The sequence below is a fragment of the Cyclopterus lumpus genome, chromosome 17 (assembly GCF_009769545.1).
Source record: "Cyclopterus lumpus isolate fCycLum1 chromosome 17, fCycLum1.pri, whole genome shotgun sequence".
Taxonomy (NCBI): domain Eukaryota; kingdom Metazoa; phylum Chordata; class Actinopteri; order Perciformes; family Cyclopteridae; genus Cyclopterus; species Cyclopterus lumpus.
Genome location: NC_046982.1, coordinates 10,219,725 through 10,240,131, shown reverse-complemented (window position 1 = coordinate 10,240,131; position 20,407 = coordinate 10,219,725). Strand labels below are relative to the sequence as shown.

The 20,407-nt window shown below is 40.3% G+C and overlaps 2 protein-coding genes across 4 annotated transcripts; one reads left to right on the top strand and one right to left on the bottom strand.

Moving 5' to 3' along the window:
* The first annotated feature begins 3,326 nt into the window (after positions 1-3,326).
* LOC117746138 (GRAM domain-containing protein 2B-like) lies at positions 3,327-10,327 on the top strand. 2 transcript variants are annotated; one of them, XM_034555015.1, is made up of 13 exons: positions 3,327-3,512; positions 4,104-4,241; positions 4,352-4,409; positions 5,293-5,365; positions 5,600-5,703; positions 6,250-6,339; positions 6,934-7,005; positions 7,093-7,155; positions 7,257-7,356; positions 7,510-7,560; positions 7,675-7,774; positions 8,452-8,544; positions 9,237-10,327. In XM_034555015.1, the coding sequence occupies exons 1-13, from the start codon at positions 3,439-3,441 to the stop codon at positions 9,250-9,252; spliced, it is 1,032 nt and encodes a 343-aa protein (XP_034410906.1). In that variant the 5' UTR covers positions 3,327-3,438; the 3' UTR covers positions 9,253-10,327. The 2 variants fall into 2 exon arrangements, with proteins under 2 accessions (XP_034410906.1, XP_034410903.1); XM_034555012.1 differs by having other exon boundaries at positions 4,104-4,250.
* On the bottom strand, positions 10,325-17,617 carry LOC117746137 (alpha/beta hydrolase domain-containing protein 17A-like). 2 transcript variants are annotated; one of them, XM_034555010.1, is made up of 6 exons: positions 17,427-17,617; positions 16,639-16,705; positions 15,679-16,223; positions 15,227-15,421; positions 14,347-14,526; positions 10,325-13,477 (listed from the first exon to the last, which is right to left on the bottom strand). In XM_034555010.1, exons 3-6 carry the CDS (start codon positions 16,218-16,220, stop codon positions 13,252-13,254), a joined length of 1,143 nt encoding a protein of 380 aa, XP_034410901.1. In that variant the 5' UTR covers positions 16,221-16,223; positions 16,639-16,705; positions 17,427-17,617; the 3' UTR covers positions 10,325-13,251. The 2 variants fall into 2 exon arrangements, with proteins under 2 accessions (XP_034410901.1, XP_034410902.1); XM_034555011.1 differs by having other exon boundaries at positions 15,679-16,220.
* Positions 17,618-20,407: the final 2,790 nt, after the last annotated feature.

The following is a 20,407-nucleotide window of genomic DNA, read 5'->3' as shown; positions in this document are numbered from 1 at the left end:
TATCAAATCTATGTGTGGTCCAGAAGTCTTGAAAGTGTGCAACATATATGAAATATGTTATTCCTTCGATTTCTAATGATTATTGTGTCAAGAGAAATATAAAACCCACACACGTGAAACATAAAATGAAATGTGTTGAGGGCAAGCTCTGATGACGCCATCCCCCTCACTTATGTACCTGTTCTTTCCTTTAAAACTATGGATGTAGATATTGTATCTTGACTTTGTATTAAAAGCAGGATGACTGGATATACAGCACAATGAGCTGCTTGATTTCAATGTCTTTTTTCGTTGTTATTGATTCCACGTCCACTAGATGGGGCCAAAGTAAGTCTAAACAGAAATGCACTCCTGTCACAGCTTTTACGAAATACACTTCACACCAAAAAGCTTTTACGAAACACACTTTAAGCTGGTTTGGAGCCACACTATGAATTTGCATTCAGTTCTGCTGTAACTTCAGCTGCAGCATTACAGCACAGGTCAGAGGAGAGGCAGGATAATGCCACATGCATGTCATTTAGGGATGGATTGTAGAGATGGGAAAGATCCCTATGTTACCACTGCTGGTAGTATGATGATTGAAATACTCAACGTTACTTTCAATGTAAACAAGATTACATATTACAAACCTCAGATATATTTGATCTTTCAGAAAAAGAAAACAAAATTATATTACTGACAATAACTCTGAGACGACAAGAGCATTAAAACTTCATTCCTGGCATTTGAAACAGTAATTTGACCAAAACATAACAAAGAGACAAATTATACCGTGATCATTCTAATTGGAAGATAAAGATTGATGACCTAATAAATTCCTATCAGAGCTTCCAGCCACAGGTGGGAATAGACACTGACAGAAAGGGGAAAACAGCTAATGAAACTACCGTTTCATTCTACACTTGGAAAGAGAAGTGATTTCACTTTACAGGTGTAAAACTGAAACTGGTCCTCATAAAATATACAATAACTAATGCAGCCGCACACACAACCCACTATCCATGAAACATGCCCAGCCGCCCAGGAGAGGGGATCTTTCTTCCAAAAGCCTTTCCAGAGGTTTCTCCCCATGTCATAAAGTTCATGGGGAGTTGTTCCCTCATTTTCATGGAAAGCTTTGGCTGGGCACCTGTTCCTGACAAAGAAACAAATACAAATCATAGATATTATGTCATGCTTGGAAGTCGTTGTTGTTGAAAATAATAAGTTGTACTACTGCCAGGTGGAATATTTTAACGTGTAATAAAAAATTGTTAATGTATAAATTAAAGCAGCGGTCCCCAACCACTGGGACGAGGACCGGTACCGTCCGTGGGTTCTTTCGAATTGGGCCGCACGTCAACATTTCTTTTAGGGATCATCAAAGGTTTTATTAAAAAATGACCGGATACATCCGTCTGTGCCTCTTGACACAAGACGCTCGTCTCGGCCACGTGATAGGTGACCCCTAAAATTAAGCCCACAAGCGAGCAAAAATATGTAAAAAACAGACGTCTTTGGATATGTATGATTCTTAATAATATGGCGATAATTCTGCGTGATGTGAGTTGTATGTTTTATTTACTTTATATTTGTTTTTATCATATCATTTTATTTCATTATGTTTATCCATGTTTATCCCCCACATCTTGATGTCTTACACCAAACCGGTCCGTGGCACAAAAAAGGTTGAGGACTCTTTTTGTGTGACTATGATCGGTCTGGTCAGAGTGTGATCAGTTAACCCTTTACCGGCTACAACCTTGAAATCTGTCAGACAGACAACCTCATTTGTATTTAATGTTACCGTGCAATACAAGAAAATATGTGTGGAATGCATTGCTCTGTCCATCACACGACAATTTATTTACGGTTGTTTGAATGCTGTCATAACTCTGACTTGCAGTGTTTCCTTCTTGAGATGAGACAGGTTCGGTGACTTTACACCTACAAGGAAGTTTAATGCTGTTAAGTTATCTTTCATTCTCACATGGTGAGAATACCGCATGCAAAGTCACGAAGGTCAGCGTGACCCTGAACTGCTATTGCTCATAGCAAACACCGGATGAGAAAAATAGATAATGTGAACATACTGGCATTGGTACACTTCAGCCATACAATGCAATACTAAAATCACCACTGAAGAATTGACACGAGCTCTGCAGGGATGTTATATATTGTTTATAAAACATTATCATAAAATTATTTCTTACATTACATCAGTAGAAACTGAAAAGATGGCACATTTCTTCAAGCATATTGCAAATGTAAATCAAACTTGTGATAACACACACAATGTTTGAATTAAAACACATTTTGTGGATAGTGCCAACATTAAAAATGTAAAACTCTGTCCAATTGAAATCACTGACATGTCAACATGTCAACATCTTGCTGTGATTCATTGATTTAAAACAGTGCTAAAAGATGAGTGTGCAGTAAATACAAATAATTAATATAAGAGTCAAAATATGAAATATCGTTGGTACAAAATGTATAACACCCAAACTTTGTGAAACAACTTTTAAAACTAAATCTTCAGACCTTCACTGTCTGCAACACAATTAATACATTACTGACAAAAGCATTTACTAAACAGTATAATCATATTGATGGAAAATGTCTCTCTTCTATCAGAGTTGGCCACAATTAGTACATAAGGAAATGAGACTCACTTTCCATTACATCCAATTACGCAGCTCACACAATCTAGTTCCTCCTCAGAGCAGTAAGACGTGGAGGCCGAGGTGGCACAGACTGATTGAGAGATTATTGTCCACAATATTTGAAGTCTGAACTTGTGACATGCAGCCAAAGTGCTGCGTTTATGTTACTGTAGCTCTGTTTTGTTTTACAAGAAAGTACTGTGTGTGTGTACACGAGTGGAACAAATCAGTGTGTCGAAGCGTTTTGGTTCAAATGATATCATACACAAAAGCATACATTTATTTTTGAATATGTTATATATTGTCTTTAAGAAATAGAAATATAACATTTCCTATGTGGCGTATGGTAAAAGTTGGGTTTTGGTTGCATCTCTGGGTATTAATCATCCTTTGATCTCAATCCGTGCAGACTGTGAGGATCACTATCTCTGCATACCTGTGTCACATTGCGTGCACATGTTTTTAGGCGTGTGTGTCTGTGCCAAAAGGTGAAGGTAGTAACACCCATAGCAACTATCGCCATGAGGAGCAGAGGCCCTGCACACTGTGGGGCCTTTCTTCCTGCAATCACTGATTGGTTTAGTATGAGTAACAAAAACTCCCCCTCAGAGCTGATTGGTTGACTGAACAATACCAAGCCAATCCTAAAAGTAGGCTGCCATAATGTTTTGTGTATACCTGCTTCTTACTTACTTGTTTCAGAGTTACTTCTAGGAAGTCAAGCCAAAGAATCACTCAAAAAGTAAATGTTGTAGACGTTCACTGCCTGTGTGACAGCGCGTGAGTGTGCATGTGTATGAGTTGGAAGTGTTTATTTTCCATCATGACTGTGAGATCAAGGAGATTCTCCCTGGACAGCTCTATGTAAGTATTGATATATATAATTGTTTCTTGCACTTTTCACATATTACCTGATATATTGTTGAAATTACTTTAATTATTGCATATTTTAAACATTATCTTTTAAAAACAGCATCCATGTGTCTCCCTCAAACTCCATAATCGTAGCAGCTGTTTTTTTAACGTGAAACCCTCTCTCCAGGCATCCTTTGTGTTGCCTGGAGACAGCAGACTCACCACAGGTCTAACAACCTGACAATTAGCCAAAGCAGAGTCAATACATGTTTAACTTTTGCTCCCACATAGAGGAACTTCTGAAACTGAGCCTTGAGATGAACATTAATCCCTGTGGAGAATCAGAAAGATAATGAAATGTTTACCACCAGCAACATTTACTGATTTTCCCACCCGAGAGAAATACATGTATCTTGTTATATTGGTTTTTTTTAACTTGCTGTTGTTATAGTATATATATATATATATATATATATATATATATATATATATATATATATATATATATATATATATATATATAATATCTGTCCCATCTGTGTGCGTCATATAAAAGCTGGATCGTAAGTCTGGCATTTATCTACTGCTCTCTTTGGACAGCTGTCTGGACAGAGTCGGAGTCCTTGACAGCAGAAGAAGCAGCAGCAGGTTTAGCATTAAGAAACCTGGAGAATGTCCCAGTCTGGACGATGCCCGGCTGGAGATCCAGGAGCTAAATCACAGCCTCACCTCCAGCATGTCCGCCAAGTACACTCTGCCTTCAACACTACACATGGAATACAACTCAAACTAAAATATCACACTTCTATCTAGACAAAGTACAGATGTGTTATCTTTGGTGTCCCCAGGAAGCAGACCATAGCAGAGGAGAACATTAAGCGTTCAGATGGGCTCATCCATAAAAATGTAAGACTGCTTCACGTCGTACATTACATTACATTACATTACATGTCATTTAGCTGATGCTTTTATCCAAAGCGACTTACAAAAGGGGAATAAGGTCATGCCACTCCCTGTTCCCTGCAACACAAGGAGAATTGAAGTGGATGTAATCTGTGCAATGCATCAAATAACAATGTAGGAACAATGTGACGGTATGAAGATCTCTCGTAGTGATGAGCCTGGTTATCACCTGAATCAGCAGCTCCCCTCAGTATTGTGTTCACAAGTTCTGCTGTAAGTAGACAACAAAACATCATTTTTCTTTTAAGTCAATTATTTCAGATAACAAACACCAAACCTGAACCACTTGTTACAACACTGTTGAACAATAAACCAGAGAGTGCCGTCTGTGAGCGACAAACCCTTCTGACGCCGGCGACAAAGAACACTGACGAACGCTTTGAATTGTACCATTTTATTATATTATTAATTCAATGGATGTAAAGATCTTGTGACTTTTTAAATAGTGTTGTATGTTGTTTTTTTAACTTAAATTGTGATCCTTAAATGTTCATATTTACGGTAAATATATGTTAACTGCGGCTCAGTGGTGAGCAGCGTTGTCCTTCAATCAAAGGACCGGCGGTTCGATCCCCAGCTCCACTAGTCCATGTCGATGTGTTCTTGGGCAAGAAACTTAACCCCAGATTGCTCCCACAGGCTGTGCCAGTGGAGTGTGAATGATTATCTAGTCCTGATGGGTGGCACCTTGCATATAGCCCCTCCTATCGACGTATGAATGACATGTCGGAAGACTGGGAAAGTACAGTCCATTTACCATTTATTATTTAAGAAGAAATTACCAGATACATATTAAGTATTGTTCAACGCTATCTTTTCACTACAGAGCTTCCTAAAGCACAGCAGAACCTTCCACAAACTGTTCCAAGATATTCCTGTCGGGGAGAACCTCACACACAGTGAGTTGAGAGTCTGTTACTTATTTCTTGATATTGATTATGGAAATGACTTCACGCTGTGACCTTTTCTCACTTTGTCCCTGCTGTTTGATTAAGTGCTGCCTAATACTTTAGAGAGAGTGTGTGTGTGTGTGTGTGTGTGTGTGTGTGTGTGTGTGTGTGTGTGTGTGTGTGTGTGTGTGTGTGTGTGTGTGTGTGTGTGTCTGTGTGTGTCTGTGTGTGTGCGCGCTGTAGCGTTTACCTGTGCCTTGCAGAAGGAGGTACCGTATCACGGAAAGCTCTTTGTTTCTGAGAACTTTGTGTGTTTCCACTCGTCAGTGCTGCTCAAAGACACCAAGGTAACGCACTCTGATACAAAACGGTGACGCATTAGTCACACATGTGAAATCACGGAAATGTCACAACAGTGGTGGCACTACTTGGGTTTTCTCACATTTCAGCCCAATTACACCAATATGTTTAATTGTGTAGGTACAATAACATTTGGCAGAACATTCTTTTAAGTGTCCCAGGAGCAGTCAACAAGCTGGACTGGGAATTCACTTTCAAAATAACCGCTGGTTCTTTACATTTGGTCTTTCATGTTTGAGGTCACATTGAGGACAAGTGAAATATGACTGTATGTCGTCTTTAAGGCGTCTTTTAGATAGATAGATAGATAGATAGATAGATAGATAGATAGATAGATAGATAGATAGATAGATAGATAGATAGATAGATAGATAGATAGATAGATAGATAGATAGATAGATAGATAGATAGATAGATAGATAGATAGATAGATAGATAGATAGATAGATAGATAGATAGATACTTTATTCATCCCCATGGGGAAATTTGTAAGATAGATACAAGAATCATAGTATTGTGTCCACATATTGCAGGTGGTGATTCCTGCGTCCAGCGTCCAGGGGGTGAAGAAACATAACTCTACTTTATCTATGTTGTCTATTCAAACTGCTGATGGAGAGAAGGTCAGAAGACACACTTTAGAAATATATATTTTATTGATTAAAGTTACAATCTCTCGACATTACTGCATCTTTGCATTACAGATGAACAATATCATTATGCAGTTAACATTCTGGATAGTGAATATTAAAATAGAAAACCCACCTAATAAGACTCCAAGGGTGCTCAGTGACATATGACCTCTGGCTAACACATCCATGGGGCATTGTCATTGTAAACCCTCCTGTAAACAGATGTGTTTCTCTGTTGCTAAACTCCCATACCACATAACTGAAAATAAATAATGTATTCATGTGCTGTATTGTTTTGTATGTATTTTGCTGTATTATGTGTATTTGTACAATACCATGTCCCGATTAAATCAAACAATAATACTAGTAATAATAACTAATAACTATTACTAATTAATAATACTTCATCTTGACTCAAATGTGTCATTGGGTTCTAGTATTAACTCCCAATTAATGAAAGGAATTTCAAACCAGGGGAATTCAACGTTTGTGCAGCGAAACGTCCTAATAACACACAGATTGTCTCGCTCCAGGATTAACACGTTCTCCGTTCTCCTTTCTGCTGCTTCTTCTCTCTCCTTTCAGCACACGTTTGTGTCTTTGAGGCACCGCGAGCTGTGTTATAAACTCCTCCAAACGGTCTGCTCACATGTGCAGGTGGGTGCTCAACTGATCTGCACCAACACACACGCATCAGTCTGAACTCGTGCTTCACGCGTGTGTTTCTGTGTTTGTCTGAAACAGGAGACGGCCGTCAACAGCAGCCCTCACGTGTCCTCGGCAGAGAATGAAGCTGATCATGACGTGGTGTGTTTGCTGCTCGTCCAACTCAAAGAAACCAGGTTATAGTTGGGCGAATATGAGAGAACAGAGACTTTAACCTTTAGCGTCAATGTCATTGTCTGCAGCACTCCAGTTATTCCAGTTTGGAGGACTGTGGAGACCGTGACCTCGGCAAAGGGAACGGCATTTATCTTGACAACAGCTTTCCTCAGATGTCCAGTGAAGGTGAGAAACAGATGGGACGGCGAGGAGAGAAGTGGGAATGGAGTAATCATCACTTGTTAAATTCTGTCTTTTTTAATTACACGTTACTGTTTAGGATAATAACATTGAAAATGTTCTTTCCTGAATACAATATGTATATTTATGCCTTTCCAGCCCCTACGAGACGCAATTCCACCATTCAAAACACAGACGGAGACAACCAAGGTGTGTGAAGAGGTCACAAATAGACATGCACACTGTAATATATAGTCAAGTTACACATAAGGCATAGAGAAAAGAGACATTCACGAATAACAAGCAGATTTTTCTTTCAACCAGCTGTATCCTGGATTTGGAGAATCACTGAGAGGGTCTCACCGCTCTTCTTGCTCAGAGAATTGAGGAATCTCAGCACTCTCTTCTACGTCTACATGATGCTGTGAGTTTCATTATTTCACACAGTTCAGTACATGTACTCAAGGACTGTACACCAGTACACTTTTGACCTAATTATAATATAACACTAGCATAGTGTCACTTTTAATACTAAGTCAATTTAGCTGATAATATTTATGTACGGAAAACTTTGATTGCAGGACTTTTAGTTGTGATAAAGTATTTTTATGTTTTTGAATCTGAATACTTCCTCCACCCCCGTGCACTTCTGTGCCGCTGCCTACGCACAGGTTTACTGTGTGAGAAGGTTAATGGAAGAAGGTTGGAAGATGACTGCGTAGGAACGAGACACCGTTTCTCCTTCAGGACTTTCAAAGACTAAAAAACGTCTCCTGCTTTGTGTAGAATACTTTACAGGACCCACATATTGTGCACATTTTATGCAACGTTGTGCATGAGCAGAGGCACATTGTGGTATGTTGACTTTCTGGATGGGCTGAAAGCTCTCAGGGGAAAAATATAATCTCGAGATGCGGTTTTAGAAATGTTATCACTCAGTGGTCACTGATGCAATTTACCGGTATCTTATTGTTAGGACGTCAGCGTATATGTACCCATCGTAGACCGTCTGCTCAGTTATTGATTCATTCTGCACAGAGTGAAGGTGCATGGCACTGAGGGCCTGGCTGGTCATTATACACGCTGTGTTTGTGTTTGCAGGACGGTGCTGCTCCTGTTGGCGTCCGGGTACATGGGGCTGAGGATCATCGCCCTGGAGGAGCAACTGAGCGAGTTGTCTGTACAACACAGAGAGTGAGTAGACACATGGACATGAATAGAGTAACAACTCGTCCCGTGGGAAAGAAAGTGAGAAGGCTCAAACCAGTTCTGGAGGCGTTCAAAACCATTACTTTCAGATCAGATAAAACATTAAGAGAGTCGTTTTGCAGGTTTATGACAGTATTGTTGAGAGATAAGTGATGAACACACACAATAGGAAATATGTGTTTACATTGTTACATGTTGACAAGCTTTGCACCAGTTTTAATAATAATAATAACTCCACTTACATCCTTAAAGATTAGGTTATGAATGTAGAAATTATTATTTCAAGAATGTACTCCTTTCTCAATTTTGGAAAGTACACCTCAGGATTTGACTTTATACTCACTGTACTTTGCTTGAACTACAGCTCTCATTTTTAAGAGCTGTAGTTACTTGACATAATCTGATTCACATATGATTAGAACATAAAATATGATGTATTTTCCAGAGATTATACTACCCTGCAGTATGGAAAGTAGTTAAAATAGCATATTAATGCATCTATACTTGGAGCCATTCAGCATGAGTGCCTTTCCTTTTCAAACTTTAAAAAGTAAAAGTTTATAAGTAAATTTAGCCAATAATACCTTTTATTTAGTTTTGTATTTTCACATTATGGTGCTATTTTACGTAATAAAAGGATTAGTGCTCTCCTCATGCTGCTTCCTCTTCGTTTGCAGGTACCAACAGGTGTAGCCAGTGGCAGAGAGAGGGCTGTGACAAACAAATCCTGTGAGGAACTAATGCGGCACACCGTCCTATTAGGACCCTGTACATTGATCCCGGTCTAGACGGGCTCCCAAAAGCATCTCCGCAGTGGCACTCGGCCCATTTCACACACAGCATATCTTTCTGTTAAATTTACAACATTGTGCACAAACGGGTTCTCTCACAGTAGAGATCGATCTCCTGTGTTAGTGCCCTCTCTCTGCAGGATGCAGGTCAGCCATACGATGCTTTTTGGATGTCTGAACCAGGCCAAACATGGTGAACTCCTCGGATGACTGACTGCATTGGCAGAGAAGTAACAGCACATTATTTATTTGGAGCACATTCATTCTCTGCTGACAAATGCAATATTGCGGCGAGGATCTCGTGGACTGAGCCATATGGAGGCGGCCTGCTGAAGCCATGTTTATTTCCTTGGCCGGTGAACAGCTGAGCTCAGCAAGCTGAGTTTGCTGGTGTCTTGGCCGTCGTTATCTTGGATCGACACAACCTGCGACAGCGAGAACGCACACAAAGTGATAAGCGCTTAATTCACATTTTCTGCATAAACTGCTGGAATGTCGTAACATGTTTTAGGAATAAGACTGTGACAGTAGACAGCCAGCAGAGGGCAGACACTCCCATTAAACACTGTTACCGAGCAGGATCCACTTGCACTTATGCTTATGCATGAAGTATGTCTAATGTGTCAACAAACTGTAACTGTAGATAAGAGATAGTACATTTGCCTTAACATTGTGTGAATTAAAAAAAAACGTTACGTGCACTATTATTAAATTCCAGGAAGTATCCAGTGTTTATAGCTGTATGAACTCTGAACATTATCGGCATCCTTGCAGCCAATCTTGGAAGAGACTTTGTATGATTTTCTATAGTCTCCAAAATCCATCTACACCGGTGTACCAAATGATGTCATCCAAATGGTAAATCATTATGTACATAATTATACATACGCTATCTACCAAATATCCATTCTTATTAACTTGTGCAATGTACAAAAAATGCAACGAATATAAAATAAAATAAACAATAGTCAGTGTAACATTTTTGTACATAAGTGATCTTTTTTTATTATTTTGTTGTCCATAAAAAGGTCAAGATTCAGTCCCATGAATTAATTCATTACATCATATTCTCAGTTCAAAAAAGCAACATAAAATTACAAATCATAATACAAAGAAGAGAATAGGTAAGTACAGTAACCATATAAACAGCCCAGTAATATAGTCTAGCCCTCCACCCACCTAACACTGCCCCGCTCAAACTCTAGCACAAAACTCATAACAATACATCAGTTAATATCAGTATTTAAAAAACTCAAATATACATCCCAATGTTCCAATGCCACGAGTTCAGCTTTATCCTCACATAGAATACATAATAGCGATAACATCCCACCCCATCACTTGCCTTGCAAAACACAATAGACATGCATACAGTTTTACTGTTCAACCCCCCCACCCCCATCAATACACATTCAGGGCCAGAGGATACAATATGCGTCAACCATAGTGGTGCATTAATAATAAAACGGCAAGTCTCCAGCCTGTTTCTTGAATCCGATGAATGAAAGGTGGATCCAGTGGTTTCCCTGATAACGCGACCAGTTCAGGAAAAAAAAAAAAAAACTACTTCTACTTTCAGAGTCGATAACTCTCTCTAATTCTTCTATCAGCTTGGATCCCTGGTCCAAGATGGTACCAGATTTCCATTATTTAAATATCAGACACAAAGCACAGGATGAGAATGGAAACATTCCCTGTTTGAAGTGATGACAGGGAGCGAGCTGTGTTCACCAAGACCCACTTATTCTCCCACAATGGAGTAATCAGATCAGTGCTAGTTCAATACATGTTCCCTTAAAAATGAATGCAGCTACTACCACTGAAACCGATGGGTCTCCTATGCAGCAGACGTCTTGTGTAGATCTGAAATGTGCTGCTAGCCTGCGACCATGAAATCTGTTCTTGGACTTTTTCAGGTCTACACAAAAGGCAGATGACTCAAATGTGATGTTAGTATCCTTAATGCTGGCCTGTAAAAGACAGTCAATAATAATGAAGACACACAAACTTACAGTTTATACCCTTATTACACTTTGGATGCTTTGTACAATAGTGCTGAACTTAAGACCTGCTTTTGTCATGCTTGATCTGATATATATAAATGTGTCCATATACTGTATTCAACAGTAAATATATTATGTGTGTGTGTGTGTGTGTGTGTGTGTGTGTTTGTGAGAGATAATATGCAACGGTGTGTGTGCGTGTGTGTGTGTGTATGTATGTATGTATGTATGTATGTATAGGTGTGTGTGTGTGTGTGTGTGTGTGTGTGTGTGTGTGTTTGTGTGCGTGTGTGTGGTGGAACCTGCACCACATCAACAGTGAGAGGCTCAAATATGGCTTGTGTCAGACATGAAGCGTGCTGCCACCCATAAGAGAGCTCCTGTACATTTAGGGCCACAGAGGTTAAAAACAGCTATATTAGGCATGATGTCCCGCCCTGACACCCGATCTGATGTGTTAGTCACATGACATCGACACGCATGGCTCTGAAACGAACAACCCATGGCCCCACACTACGACAAACACGTTTGGATTAATTACATCAAGAGAAACAAATGCGCATATGAACAAGAGGCGGACTAACCCGTGTGATGAGAGCTATGGAACAAGACTTGTAACAGACTTTAAGTTCATCAGCAAAAATCTTCTTATACAACTCTCAGCAAACTGTCAAACCACACCTTGGAATCAGACTTAATCCTGCTGTTACCAAGTCAGTGCAATCTGCCCAACCTTTAAATGTCACACATCAGTAAATACTGAAGAGCAACAGCCTTCTGTTGGAGCCAGCTGATCTAATGTGACATGAAACCAGTCACTTCTATCGCTGTTCTTTTAATGCCAAAGAAATGTCCACATAAACAAGAGATATACTCTGTGTGGCTATCAAAGCCCTGTTTCACTTCAAGCACACCATCATTCTTCATCACACATATGTAGGACTGGTTGTAGCAAAGCAATGGAGGGGAATCTGCAATTCTGTGGACAGGCAAAGGCCAAAGCTACAGCAGAGCCAGGAAATAAAGTGGAAGGTAGCTGTAATATTTTCAGCCAGAAATGAGAGAGGAGAGTACGAGACACCCAAAGCCATACAAGCTATGACAGTATTCCAGACTAGTCCTATATCCACCAAAGGGAAGGAGATGGACCCCCAAACCACACAGATAAAGTAGGTTAGTGTTAGCTGGACAACAACTTGGAAAATGCCCTGGCAGTCAGATGGATGTCCATTAACAGGTCAACAGGGAGTGAAGGAGGAGTGGGCGGGCACATGCTCGACCAGTGTTTGTCCATGGGAGAGAGAACTGGTCAAGCTGTGGAGGTATTCTTCATACATACACTCACAAAAAAAAAAAAAAAAAACATAAATATTGATAGGTTTCAATTAGCGTCCTCCACTTGCAGATGTCCAAGTCATCAGGATGTCCTTCATTTCTTTCAGCACTGCTTCTCTCTCTCTCACACACACACACACACACACACGTAAAATGACATCTGTGTGCCTTTCTGGATGAAGCACATTAATGTTACTTCTTAAGTTATGTCAGTGACACATTTCAAAGCTGCAATTCATAAATTTCCTAACATTAAAAAACGGATCTGTGAAGTGGTTTGATCTCAGCTTTTGTTTTATAGCGCTTCACCACACTCCACCATACAGATGGATGCAGCTGCTGATATTAAAAACCGTAATTATTTGAACATATCTCGTGAAAAGAAACGTAAAAGGTGTGCTGCTTCAAAGACACACAGATGTGACAAAAATCACAAATCGTTTTAGGTCGATCTCTCACGCGCACTTTGCAGGCATGCCGACTTTCCCGCTCAGTCGCACACACACACACACACACACACGCACACACACACACACAGCCTCATTCATACAAACGGTTGTTTCTCAGGCATGCTGTGCAGCCAGGTCCTGGTTGATGAAGCGCCGTAGCCTCTCAAGGTACTGACTGTAAAGCTCAATGTCATTGTGACCGGCTCCCTCCACCCAGAGGGGCTCCACTGCCTTGGGACAGCGCTCGAACAGAGCCAGGCCGTGAGAGAAGTCGATCACCTCATCCTCTGTCCCGTGGATGATGAGCACTGGAGATGGGATCTTTGACACTTTCTCTATGCTGAAAGAAACATGATGTAGGCTATTAATGCACTGACCAGGTCATTTTTCAGTCTTGACCAACAAGGACGAACAAGGACGATGTGCATTTCATTCAACATTTGAGAAACATTACAGTGATATTACAAAAAGGTTGTCTTTTGACCTACTCCTGCTGGTTGGAATGGTGGTCATGAAAGGATTACAATTTCTTCTGACAAAAAGCAGACTATGCATTCAGCTTTATTTAATTACACGGATTCCAAAAGAAAGTGTTTTTTTTATTGCTGTCCATCCAAATGCTAATTATATTACCAACAATCATTGTGAAATAAAAAAAATTATATATAATGCGTTAAAACATCATAGGAATACATTTTGATATAGTATATTGTTCAGAAATTGTATTGAGAAACCATTTCTAAACAAAGTAACCAGACTGGAAGTTTTGTTTTTGGCTAATCAAGCAAATCGAATGCCTGACAAAAAAAAAGTAGTTGTTGCCAAGGTAACAACCAATGGGAATCCAAATAAAACAATAAAATCTTCTAAACCTATTATTACCATAATTCAGACATGCTTTATGATATGCAACATTGCCCACATTGGTCTGATATAACCAGAGACACTTAAGGTGTCATAGTGTGATGTCATAATGCACAACTTTATTCATTTATTTTACACGTTTGTTTAAAGTGGCTTACAAGAAGTGCATTCAACCTCCACAGGTCATAATGCTATGTTACACACAAATCACCAATGACTATTAAAAATGTATTCACAAAATAATATTTTGTCTTTGGAACCTTTTTTTTAAAAAGATGTATGATATATTTAAAGCGTTAATAACACAGAAAATACCACTGACACACAGTACATTAAAAGACTTACTTAGGGAAGGCATCAAAGCAGTATGTTTTCTTGGTATCGGGGAAGGCCACTCTCATTCCAGAGGTGAGAGGAGAGTGGAGGACCACAGCAGCACACTCAAACCGGGATGCCAAGTCTACTGTGGGCACCGTGCCGATGCTCTGTCCGTACAGGATGATATTCTCAGGACTGATGCCATACCTAAGCACACACAGACACACAAGTTTCAGTACAGAATATAAAAATAAGATTCACTTTTATTCTGTAAGTATGAGAAGTGCAGAAGTACTGGTGTGCAGTGTTCAAGTGTTTACAATCCCGTATACTGATTAAGTGCAGTTAGCAGTAAGTATGTTTTATGTTGATATTAGACAAAGTCTCAAAGACAATGTCATCGGCAAAGAGAATATTTAACAAAAAACAAAGACAAAACGTGAAATGTAAAAATGATCACCAACCACGTTTGACATCAATACAGTATATTAAAATCAGGGACTGTGTGAGTACATTCATTTTCATAACACACATTTTTATTGTCTTAATGGTCCAAGTTCCTGTATTGCAGCCTGGGAATCATTAACCATGCTGGCAGCTGATAAACTAGAGGGATATTTGTCAGAAGTTTAGATGCTGAGGCTTCATGCAGAGCACAGTATGTGACAGACAATCACAAGTCTTTTAGATACAGAGCCATTGTTTATCTTTGATTTGACTGGCTGATGGTTAGAGAGAGGGGGTCGTGGTCAGCAGGGACAACGTTTGCAAATAACAGAGCCAACTAAATGATATTTTCAGTTAATGGGCAGTGATGGGAGTGGCTGCTTTAACTGGCACCTGGTACTCTTTGGCTGCTAATTTCGAAGCCTGTGTGGATGGTAACTGTGAGTTTATCCTTGCTTACCGGGAGCGCAGGGCATGCCAGGCAGCATCAATGTCAGCATATAGGTTCTTCTCAGAGGGCTTGCCAGTGCTAACCCCATAGCCTGAGTAATCATAGGAAAAGATGTTGCAGTTGATGCGTGTGCCTAATCCAATGTAGAAGCTGCTCATCTGGCCCAGATCTACTGCATTGCCGTGTGAAAACAACACTGTAAACCTGAGAGACAAAGGAGGAAGAAGAATAAAAAAGGAAGTTAGGCAGCTGGCTTAAGGAACAGTGCTGAACAGGGGAGCCTCAATTTGATAGAAAAACATGGGATATAATTGTTTAACTGAGAAAAATATATTTGCATTTGGTTCCTACAAAAAAAACAAGCAACCTGCCCTATTGAAGGTACACACAAAACACAGATACAGGGTTGTGATCGGTGTGTCTTCAGTCGCAAGGTGTTTAGAGGGTGGTGTGTGTCTCACCTGGCATTGGGGGCACAGCGAATGTACATGCACCCCACCTTGTTCCCTCGGCTGGATCTGGTCAGGAATACATCAGTCAGATCCAGCTCTCTCTGTGAATATTGGAACTCCGCTCTCTCTGTAAGATGAAGCTTCCACTTGCCCTCACTCCAACCGCTGCCGCCGCTGCCACCGCTGCCACCGCCGCTGCTGCTGCCACTACCAGCACCAGTACCAGCACCACTACCTCCTCCTCCTCCTCCTGCTCCTCCTCCCCCTCCCCCTCCTCCTCCTCCTCCTTCTCCTCCAGCACCAGTTCCTCCTCCTTTGTCGGATCCACTACCAGCGGCCTGCCGGGAACGCAGTCCGGGGGCTCCAAGAGAAGGCTGAGCAGCCCCGGAAGTGGACCCAGAAGCAGTTCCAGCTCCAGAACTTGGATCCGAGTCAGGGAGAAGGGCGTATGTGGGCTCTGGAGGGAGGAATGCCAGTTTGGCTGCAATACGGCTGGGGCAAGGAGGACAGCAGAACAGGCAGCATAGCTCTCGTATGGACAGACCGTTCATCTTCTGGTAGAAAAAACATGTTAGACAGAATAATTAGGTGGCATAAAAATGTAAAAAGAAAAGCAGTTAAGAAGCAAAACCTGTGAACATTTTACATTTGAATGAAATATAATATCAGGATGATTAGCTTCAGGGAAAATGAGCAGTGGCACTCCGTAAAACAGCAAAGATGACCTATTTAATTAATGAGGGGAATGTTTAAATTGTCCTTTAGTAGATACAGTAAATTGATATCGAGATGTGATTTATTGATTGATCACATCCTATACTTGCTTCACAGTTATTAATCATGTGTCATGAATCATGAATAATGCAATGTCAGGGGGCACATTTTTGGGGGGTTAGTAAATGGAAGAGATAAACATCCAGTGACCAATTGCTTGTGGGAAACCCTGCACATATACAACAATGAACATACCTGGATTCAGAAGTCTCTGGGTCTCTAAAGGTCTTCTGATCTAGTCACTGCGCAGTGCCAGCAGGATCTTGATAAAAATAAACACATAACACATTCAAATGGCTATACATCGTGCAACAACTTACTACACATGACAGCATAAAATCACAAAGTCATGACCACTTAGTTAGCCTATTCTGTTAAAGTAGCTCTTGTTTGAGCTATTATGTGCAAATGTAAAGTAACAGACTTTAAATATTTAAGAACACTCAATCTATCATTCTTGCTTCATCAAATACAGCAGCTGGAACCAAATAAAAGTACACAGACAGCTGGGAAGAAGATGTTACTTTGATTCAAGGATAAAAGACAACCCGAGTTCGTTATAACGTTGAAGGAGACAGTTGTGATTGTCATCATGTCACCGCCCATGTCAACCATTAGCATTTATTTGAGCAGAAAGTTAAATGCATTCAGCTGTTTGCTGCAGCTGCTGACATCTCACTGCGGGGTTGAAGTGATGGCTCGATGTGATCGTGGACATTGGTGACTAATTACAACACCCCCTCAGCGCAGACACAAAGATGCTAATGCGGGCTACATGGTGAACACCGATACTAGCCTCTAACGTTAGCCGGTGATGCGCGCACACAACGGGAGCACACATAACAGTGAAAGGGAAGAGACGTCGCTGCTCTCGTCTGCATCGCAGGTTAATGCCAGCGAACAGGCAGAATAGCGTCACTCATCGTTAGCGGGGCAGCCAGCTAGCGGCAGCTCGCGACACCGTTAGCCTCAGAGCTACTTACCGATTCACAGTCGGTTGTCAGGCCGGTGAGCCCCGGTATGAGCCCCGGTATGTACACAGGAGCGGCACGAGACTTACAAAAATGTCCTTGTATCTTGACATGGATGGTTTTGCCCAAGTGTACTGACAGTTGTTGGTGGCTAGCTAGCTGTTCATGGCAACCTGAATCTTTTTTTCTTTTTTTTTTTTACTACTGTCCGATTAAACCCGGAAGTGACGTCAGGGCATATTCCTTTTTCAAAACTTGATATAATTTAGCATGATCACATTTATATTGCACATATAAACTTTAAGTGGTGCTAAAAAAACATTATTTTAAAACGATGTTAGGACCTCACAGCATTTCAGTTTAGTGTATTCAATGGTTGATATTATAAATAAATCGATATCAATTATAGTAATAAAAATTTAAAAAAGGCTTTAAGGATAGCTTTTTGTACACTTCTTAAAATATTAAGAAGCCGGGAAGAAAAGATTATAATAAACAGTCAATCCAACATGGGAAACTCGAAGTTGACAATAAAATCAACTTTGTTTCATATTCACCCCAGTGAGTCTAAATGTTTAAAACCCTATAGAACCAGTGCATATATTCAGACCCTTTACTCAAGTTAAAACAGTCATTATATTGATGTAATTATATTATTGTAATTATATTTGATATATATATATATATATATATATATATAAATATATGATGCATTATTAAAAAGGAATATTACAGGAACGCCCAGCACCATATGTTTAAAACCCTATCCAGAACCAGTGCATATATTCAGACCCTTTACTCAAGTAAAAACAGTCATTATATTTGATAAATTTAATATGTAATTATATTTGATATATATATAAATATATGATGCTTTATTAAAAAGAAATATTGCAGGAACAACCAGCACCATATTGTAAAACCCTATCCAGAACCAGTGCATATATTCAGATCATTTACTCAAGTAAAACAGTAATACCACAGTGTAAACTATAATATCTGCAAAATGTACTTGTATTTAAAGTAAAGGTCCTCATTATTTAGCAAAATTGCCCTTGATGCTACTATTTGACAAATACGTTAAAGCATTTAATGTTATAGCTGGCAATAAGTCAATTTCAACTACTCCATATGCTGTTGTATGGGCAGTTCCTGTAATATCACTTTTTAATAATGCATAATATATATATATATAATATCTTAAATATAATTACTGTTTTTACTTGAGTAAAGTGTCTGAATATATGCACTGGTTCTGGATAGGGTGCTAAACATTTAGACTCACTGGGGTGAATATGAAACACTAAGTTTATTTTATTGTTAAGAAGAAATATATATACTGTATATATTATATATATTTGTTTTCTTCTTAAATGTGTGTGCGTGTGTGTGTGTGAAAGAGAGAGAGAGAGAGAGAGAGAGAGAGAGAGAGAGAGAGAGAGAGAGCGCTCCTCCATTCATCATTGATCCACTGCAGGACTCTGTTTCAGGGGGTGTGAATTATGAGCCCCTGCTGTCACTGTGACTGCTCTGCGTTGGACATTTCACCTCGCCACTGTAAATTTAAACAGGGGATTACATTTAGCTGACTACTGATTTCAAAGCCGTAGCTTGACCAAGTGCAGACAACTGGCCGGTCCCTCAGACAGTGGACTTCTTAATACAGTCCGCAATTTCAGGATTTGGGATTTTACAAGGGTCTGAACAAAGGTACCGGAAAATAACACGTATTCTGGATCAAAGAAAAAACTCGCATAAGCTCGCGTATTACGTATTTAGACAACAGACTTTTTATTCTCCAGTGGGAAAAAAACCTTTTGTAGTGGACTGGGCGTTTTGTACGCGCTCGGTAAACGGTGATGCTACGGCGACGCGCAAGAACCGTAGAGGGAAGAGACAGGTGAGGTGCGGCTAAGGAGCTGCTGTTATTTCAGGGACGCTTTAGATACCGAGAGCCGTGGTATACATCACCCTTTTCTCCACAGAGAGGAAGAAGAGCGACCGGAGAGGGCGAGTTGGCGACTGGCACCTGCCACCTCCTCCCTACCTGGCCATCTGGTGTGGTGAGTGTGCCAAACGGTGAGATTGAGAGATGGATATGTGTGAGGAAGATTGTGTGTGTGTGTGTGTGTGGGGGGGGGGGGGGGGGGGGGGGGGGACAGGTATATAGCATGTGCGCAATTTTATTAGGCTATAATGCCACTTAACGCGATGCTGCAATATTAGGCTTCTGCTCCGGGTTAGCCAACGTGTGTTTGGCATCGCCTGGACCTTATTTGGACATGACATGTTCTTTGTGTCTGCTGCGAGTTTGATGTTTTATTTGCATATTATGTGCATATCGCTGTTGCATATCCCTGCATGTCATTGTTCTGTCACGTGTTGCATAGAATCTTAGGTTTGAAGTGATGCCTCAGCAAAAGCAGCTCACAATACTTGCATATTACAACACTGCATTGGAGCACCAAGAATGAATTTCTTATTTAGATCACAACCTTTGATCTAGCCAGATTATAGGTCGTCATAGGTTCCCAAAATTTGTCTCTAAGCATTTTAGGCTTATTTTGACAGATCAAGAGATGGAAGAATACTCTAATTCTTAAAACATAATATTTGTCCAAAATATGTCTTGCACACTTAAAATAACTTGTCACATAAATTGGCCATAACCACACTCACAACCACCCTAGCCCAAGTTAACTGCTCGCTCACTGCCGTCTCAGCTCTTACTGAAGTGATTTAGTAGTTAAATGTAATTCACTGTTTACAACTGCATCCTTCACACTAAAAGCTATACCAAGCTCCACAGAATGACTACAGCCCCCAGCTGCTGCTGTTTATGTTTGTGTTTCTGTGTGAGTTAAAAGGCAACAAGAGATGGGAGACAAAAAAAGAAAATAGAAGGAGCAGGGGGGTTGGGGGGGGGGGGGGGGGGACACACAGCCGGAGAGATCGAGGATACAAAGGATAAAGTGTGGTAGATAGCAATCTGG

What these genes read in the sequence shown, in the direction of transcription:
- LOC117746138 (XM_034555012.1), top strand. Translation starts at nt 3,439, where the DNA reads ATGTGTATGAGTTGGAAGTGTTTATTTTCCATCATGACTGTGAGATCA. An exon ending in ATGAAGCTGATCATGACGTG is followed by an intron (nt 7,156 to 7,256) that starts GTGTGTTTGCTG and finishes CATTGTCTGCAG; the next exon opens with CACTCCAGTTATTCCAGTTT. An exon ending in CACAGACGGAGACAACCAAG is followed by an intron (nt 7,561 to 7,674) that starts GTGTGTGAAGAG and finishes TCTTTCAACCAG; the next exon opens with CTGTATCCTGGATTTGGAGA.
- LOC117746137 (XM_034555010.1), bottom strand. Translation starts at nt 16,220, where the DNA reads ATGAACGGTCTGTCCATACGAGAGCTATGCTGCCTGTTCTGCTGTCCT. An exon ending in CGCTGTGCCCCCAATGCCAG is followed by an intron (nt 15,422 to 15,678) that starts GTGAGACACACA and finishes TTTGTCTCTCAG; the next exon opens with GTTTACAGTGTTGTTTTCAC. An exon ending in TGCTTTGATGCCTTCCCTAA is followed by an intron (nt 13,478 to 14,346) that starts GTAAGTCTTTTA and finishes TGTTTCTTTCAG; the next exon opens with CATAGAGAAAGTGTCAAAGA.